General features: G+C 59.4%; 2 protein-coding genes across 3 annotated transcripts in view; both read right to left on the bottom strand.

Annotated features, from left to right (window-relative positions):
* The window catches only part of LOC102025400, a 3,688-nt gene extending 1,825 nt beyond the window's left edge, over positions 1–1,863 (bottom strand). The window contains exons 1-4 of one of the 2 annotated variants that reach the window (XM_005412913.2): positions 1,825–1,863; positions 1,278–1,541; positions 866–1,066; positions 629–766 (exon numbers count right to left, since the gene is read on the bottom strand). In XM_005412913.2, coding sequence (XP_005412970.2) covers positions 629–766; positions 866–1,066; positions 1,278–1,541; positions 1,825–1,848 — 627 coding nt within the window. In that variant the 5' untranslated portion in view covers positions 1,849–1,863. The remainder of the gene's footprint in view (positions 1–628; positions 767–865; positions 1,067–1,277; positions 1,542–1,824) is intronic. The other variant, XM_005412914.2, reaches the window with a different exon arrangement.
* Positions 1,864–3,405: 1,542 nt separating this feature from the next.
* Ntf4 (neurotrophin 4) lies at positions 3,406–6,274 on the bottom strand. Its single transcript, XM_005412912.2, has 3 exons — positions 6,227–6,274; positions 5,264–5,387; positions 3,406–4,301 (listed from the first exon to the last, which is right to left on the bottom strand). Exon 3 carries the CDS (start codon positions 4,289–4,291, stop codon positions 3,659–3,661), a length of 633 nt encoding a protein of 210 aa, XP_005412969.1. The 5' UTR covers positions 4,292–4,301; positions 5,264–5,387; positions 6,227–6,274; the 3' UTR covers positions 3,406–3,658.

The following is a 6,274-nucleotide window of genomic DNA, read 5'->3' as shown; positions in this document are numbered from 1 at the left end:
TTCTTCCACCAGGACAGCCCTGTTGGACCAGGCCCTCCCACTCTGCCCCCAGAGCCCTTCTCAAGCAGCTCCGCACCAGGGTGCTTCATTCCCCAAATCCTACTCCAATCTCTTTTTTTTTTTTTTTTTTTTTTGGTACCGGGTAATCAAACTCAGGACCTTGCTCTTGCCAGGCAGGCGCTGGTGCCGCTGAGCTATCTCTGGCCCCAACCACCCCAGTATAAACACTTCCTGCTGGTCAAGGAGCTCTAATCGAAGCCCACAGCCACAAAACAACACAAACCTTCCAATTCACCCCCAGTCAACTTTGTTGTGGCACTGGGAGCAAATGCATGCCGGGCAGCAATTCCACATTACTTGTTTAAGTAAACCCAATGCCACCTCCCACCCCTACTCTTCCTCCGAATATTCCAGTCCCACCCCCAGCCTGGCCTGCTGAGTTCAAGCCCTCTGCTTACTCTGAACCCATCCCAGAGCCAGAATTTTGAATTCCCAATCACCCCACCCCCAGCTTCGGCACCTTCTGGATCCATCTCAGGCCCTGGCCACACCCCAGGATCTCAGTTGGTCCCTAACGTCAGCCCCCTCCCACCCTGCATCCCCCCAACTCTGGCTCCTCCTCTCTGACCTGGGCCGGGCTCCTAGGGTGGTGGTCAGGGAGCTCGCAGATGCTGGCGCTCTGGTCCAGGGTGGGCCAGCCCTTGTACTGCGCCTTCGTCTCACTGTCCTGGGGTTTTGTGGTCAGGGGGAGTCGCCAGTGTCTGAGCTGCAGGAAGGCAACGCAGTGACCCATGGTGAGGCAGGGGACTCAGGTGCAGTCCACAGCCCCACCTCTCCCGCCAACTCCAGAATCCTGGGACCCTACCTTTTCCTCTAAATCCTTGATCCCCAGTGTCCGCCTGGGGTCTGCAGGCTCTGGGGCCCTGGGCTGTGCGTAGGGCCCACCGTAGGTCTTGGGCACCTGCGCCAAGCCGGAGGTCGTCTCCCATCTGCTGATGACCTCGTCGAAATCCCAGATGTGCAAAGCCTGCCTGGCGGCGGGGGACAGGGGCTCCAAGACTGTGGACTGAGGAGAAAGTGCCGCATACCACCTAGAAAGACTCAGGGGCCCCCTCCCTTCTCCCTCCAGCCCCTGGAGTCCAGGGCCCCTCTTCCCTCCAGCCCAGGACCCCAGGACCCTCCTCTTGCAGACAGTGGTCAAAACCCCAAGGCTCTTCTTTCTCGGTACCCATGTTTCTGGGCCCCCAGGCCCCTCCCTCAGCTCCGGGTCCCCTCACCCGTACAGTGGGTGGGGGAAAGGCCACAGGTGGGATAATGTGGTGAGCAGTGCCACTGCTGGTGAGATGCCAGTTGGGCCAGGATCCAGGCATATCCCTTCCTGAGGTGGGTGACCACGGGGGGCCAGAGCGCAGAGCTAGGGTCCGACAGGCCATGGTCCCACCCTCGCTGGTTGCCAACGCAGGAGCGGGCTTGTTGTTGCTGTTGCCCTGGTGACAGGTCCCGCCCGCCCTGGTCGCAGCCAATGATGAGCCGGCAGGCATCTGGATGGACCAAGCGGGAAAGAGACCTAGGAATATTGCAAGGAGGCCAGGGCCGCAGACAGAAATCTAGGGGAGGGCTGGAGACTTCGGGGAAAGCAGAAAGAGAAGCAGCGGAAAAAGAAATAGAAAAGTCAGAAAGTTTCAGGGAGGGGAGGGAAGGGGGCAGGGAGACGGACAGACTCAGAGGAGGACCAGGACAGAGACCCCACACACATGGGAATCCTTGAGAAACACCCGCTTTCCTACAGCCCCTGGCTGCTCCCCCTCTGCCAGGCCTGCCCACCTCGGGGTAACGATTTCCAGACATCGCGGAGCTCCCCCTCCCTCCGAGGGCTGCTGGAGCCGCCCGGGCGGCCACCGTGCTGCCTGCCTTTGATTTGGCTGAAGACTTCCACCTGGGCATGGAAGGAGGGCGCGTCCCGGGGAGAACGCACAGGGAAATGCTTAGCAAGAAGAGAGGCAGGCGCTGCTCACCCAGAGACACACGCAGGAAGTCAGAGGGAGACACAGGAAAGGGCAGAAAAGGAGATACAGAAACGGAGGCAGCAGACCCTACCCTCCCAGGGGCCCAGATTCCTGGGGGTGGCAGGAGAGGGGCTGTCGAGGGCCTTAGCTCAAAGCTGGACCTAAGAGAATGTGTGTGAGCCCGGTGAGGGGGCACACGCCTGTAATCCCAGCACTCTGGGAGGCTGAAGCAAGAGGATCAAAAATTTGTGCTTTAAGGGGCTGGGAATTTAGCTCAGCGGCAAAAGCGCTTGCCTGGCAAGCGCAAGGTCGTGAGTTCGGTTCCTGGTACCGGAGAAAAACACACACAAAAAAAAAAAAAAAAAAAAATTTGTGCTTTAAAAAACAAAAAAATTGAGCTTCGCTTGGAGTGAGTGATTTAGGAAGACTTTGTCTCAAAGTAAAAATTTTAAAAGGTTGGGGAGAGGCTGGTGATATAGACCACCCAGGCATCAAACCCCAGTATGGTTAAAAAAAAAAAAAAGAGAGAGTCAGGTTGGTGGCACATGCCTGTAATCCCAGTACTCAGGAGGCTGAGGCAGGAGGATCGTTGTGAGTTTGAGGCCAGCCTGGGCTACAAAGTGAGTTCAAGTCCAGCCTGAACTGCATAGCAAGACCCTGTCTCCAAAAGACAAAAAAAAAAAAAAAAAAGTGTGTGTTGGCAAGAGGTCTGGGGCACTGGAGGGTGTAAGGATTTCCCTTGTCACCTTTTGGCCTTCTGGTCAAGACCTCTGCACTTCAGCCTTCATTATTCCATCCCCCCCAGTCCAACCATTAGACAGGGGAAACTGAGGCCACGTTCTACAGCTCGGCTCAGGGTCCCCATGACCCCCTATTCCATTAAGCTTTCTGGGGTCCTTGGTTTGATTTTTGCGATACTACTCAAAGTCTTATCAGTGTCCAGTGATCCCTGATCCCAACCAGGGCCTAGAGCAGTTGGTCAGAACCTCATGTCTCATTCAAGCCAGGCAGTTTTAAGGTCAGTTTCCTTCCTAACGCGGTGTAAAGGTTACAACAGGGAAGGGAGGGGGGTAGAAACCTGACCCCAGCTTCTGAGCCAGGACAGGACTGTCCAGCATCCTGAACTCTTTCTTGCTGTTCGCCCTCCTCTGCTCCCCATGATGGTGAGCTCACCACCTCAGAAAGGAGGGCTGCAGCCCAAGCCAAGTGTTTGCACAGTCCAGTTCGTACCACACCCACCCACTTCCTGACCCCGGCTCCTCTCCAGGGTGCCAAGGCAGTGTGTGCTCTGGGATAGAGTGGTGTGCACCTTAAAGCTGAGGGCCTCTGATGCTCAATTCCTCAGTGCTGATCTGAGGAGTACTGTATCAGGGCTGATAAACAATAACCACACAGTACATATTGGCCATTGTTATTGTTATAATGCTCAGGATTACCCTCAAGCTACTCCAGAACTCCTACTCATCCTTTGAAACCCCATTTGGGGTTTCGTCACACATCCTGCATGGATTGAGCTTTCAAAATCAGAAAGCCGTGATTTTGTGATCATTTAAGTTCCCAAACCGAGGCCGTGAACAGCCAGGCCTCCCCTGAGGGCCCTCAGTGTCCAGTTCTCTTCTTTTCGAGGTCGGACCAGTTCGTGGGCAGGGGCCTCAGGCCCGGCCAGTCCGGCTGAGGAGTGTGCAGACACAGGCAGTGTCAATTCGAATCCATCGCCAGCCCACACGGCCCTGGGCGTCCGCAGTCAGGGCCCGCACGTAGGACTGCTTGGCTTTGCACTCTGACACCCAGTGCCTCCGGTCGACGCCGCGGCAGCCCCCTCCGCCGGCCCCAGGCCCGGCCTCCCCGGCACCGTCGGCTTTGCAGCGGGTCTCGAAGAAGTACTGGCGGAGGGGGCTGCCCCCCGCCCCGGGCACCTCGCCCAGCACCTCCACCTCGCGCCCACGCAAGTCCACCGCCGTTCTCCGGTCTGTCACCCAGCCGCTCACCGCGTCGCACACTGCCAGCTCACCCCGGCGACTCGGGGGCGCTGTCTCGCTCACCCCACGCCGACTGCGGTTAGCTGGGGCTCCCGCCGGCTCCCCAAAGGCCCCAGCCTCCAGCAGGAAGAGCAGAGGGGGCCCAGCAGGAGCGCCCCTGGACAGTGCTACCCGGGGGGACAGGAGATCCCACTCTGGGGCCGGAAATGGGGGCAGCGTGGAGGGTGGGGGGTGGCACCCCACAGGGGCACTGGGGAAGAGGGAGAGGAGGAGGATGGGGAGGGAGCAGCAAGAGTGGGGGCGCATCTCTGAGCACCTGTGAATGGAAGGCAGGACTGGGGTTAGAGCAGTGGGGAAAACCGGGAACAAGTCGGGGCCCCAGGGCAGCCTGCAAAAGCTGGAAGTGTGGGACCCTATATTCTAGGACTTGCGTGAGGCCCAACTTCCAGATTAATAATTACCCAATTACTATTACTTCAGGGCGGGGGATATAGCTCAGCAGCACAAGCACCTGCCTGGCAAAAGCAAGGTCCTGAGTTCGATCCCCGGTACAAAAAAAAAAAAAAAAAATTACTATTACTTCAAAAGGCAAATTGCAGGCTCAGAGAGGTGACTGACTTGTACCAGCTCACACAGCCAGCAAATGCAGAGGTGACAATTGAACTCTGAGCAGCCCACCTCTGCCCACTGGCCTCAACCACGTGGAGAAAACCCTCCTGAGTTCTGCAATTTATTTTATTTTATTTTGAGACAAGGTCTTGCTATGCAGTTCAAGCTAGCTTTGAGCTCACTTTGTAGCCCAGGCTGGTCTCAAACTTGCATCTTCCTGCCTCAGCCTCCCCAGTGCTGGGATTACAGGGGTGCACCACCACACCCAGCTTAGTTGATTTTTTTTTTTCCCGGCTTGGTTGATTTTTGAGACAGGGTCTCCCTATGTAATTCAAGCTGACCTTGAATTCACTATGTAGCCCAGGCTGGCCTTGAACTTGTGGCAATCCTGCCTCAGCTTCCCAAGTACTGGGATCACAGCCATGGGTCACACATCTGGCCTGAGTCCTGCAAATCTGGAACTCAGAATGTGGAATTCCAGGGAGACTCATGTTTGGCTCAAAGCTGCCACTAATAAAGCAAGATGCACCCCCTGTCTGCTGGGCCTCAGTGTCCCCGGCTGTGAAACCTGCATAGTTCGGGGAGAGCCTGGGGGGAGGGGTGGGTGTCGCCCTCCCTCTACATATTGGAAGCCCAGGAGGACTGGGAAGCAGCAGGTGGTTACCAGACCTGTCAGCGCCTCCTCCACCTCCGAGGGCCGGGGCTGGGGGCCCCCAGGCTCGGCGGGGCCCCTGTGGAGGACACGGGTGGCCCCCTCCTTCCTGACATCCCAGGAGAGGGAGGGGGCAGCCACCTGGGGGAAGAGGGGCACAGACAAGTTACACATGGGGGGAGGGCCCTGGACCCCGAACACCCCCTCCGCAGGCTCCCTTGAGAGCGCGGGCACCCGAGATTCCAGTCGAGGCCCCTCCTCGCGCAGGTGATGACTCCTGCTGGGATGGGAAGCAGATGGGGCAGACGGAGGAGGCTGGGAGGGATCGCAGCCCCCTGGAGCCATTCATCTCGCAGACGGGAGGGGCGGGGCTGGCCTGGACACCCGGTCCCCGAGGGCCCGCACTCGGGGAGCCCTGGGTCCCCGGGCCGCTTCCTGGAATGCTCGCTGCTCGCAGGACAGGCCGGGGCCCGCCCGAGACTTGGGCTGCGCATACCTGGGTAGCTGCGCGCCCTGGCTCGGAGAAGGGAAGAGGGGAGGGCGGGGTGTGCAGAGGCGCCGGGCGCCAGACCAGGGCAGGAGGGTGCTCCTCGGACTAGGTACTCTGGACCCCAGCTGTCTCCGCCTTCAGGCCCAGGAGTTCAGTCTCCCGCCCTGCCCCGGCAACCACCTCCCTGGGACTAGGAGTCCAGGACCCCGGCGCCCTCGTCCCGCAGACCCTGGATTCTGGAGCTCCGTCCCCTCCGCCCCGGGCACTCAGAAGTGTGGCCTCCCTGAGGCCCCTCCACAAGAGGATGCGGGCCGGGGTCCCGGGACCCTGGTCTCAGCTAGGGGAACAAGCTCCATCTCTGGGACACGTTCCTCCTGCCTCAGTTTCCTCCGCCAAGCTCCGCCCCCGCAGGCCCCGCCCCCGTCCCTCCCTACCCGGGGGCAGGGCGACCCGGCCGGGAATCCCGGGGGAGGCGGCGCGAGGCTCTCACCTGGGGCGCCCTCCGCTGCGCCCTGGCTGCCCGCGGCGCGGCTCCTCC

The sequence above is a fragment of the Chinchilla lanigera genome, unplaced genomic scaffold (assembly GCF_000276665.1).
Source record: "Chinchilla lanigera isolate Chin_1 unplaced genomic scaffold, ChiLan1.0 scaffold00158, whole genome shotgun sequence".
In the NCBI taxonomy this organism is placed as follows: domain Eukaryota; kingdom Metazoa; phylum Chordata; class Mammalia; order Rodentia; family Chinchillidae; genus Chinchilla; species Chinchilla lanigera.
Note: the sequence above shows the minus strand (reverse complement) of the source record. Positions and strands in the feature narration are given on the sequence as shown.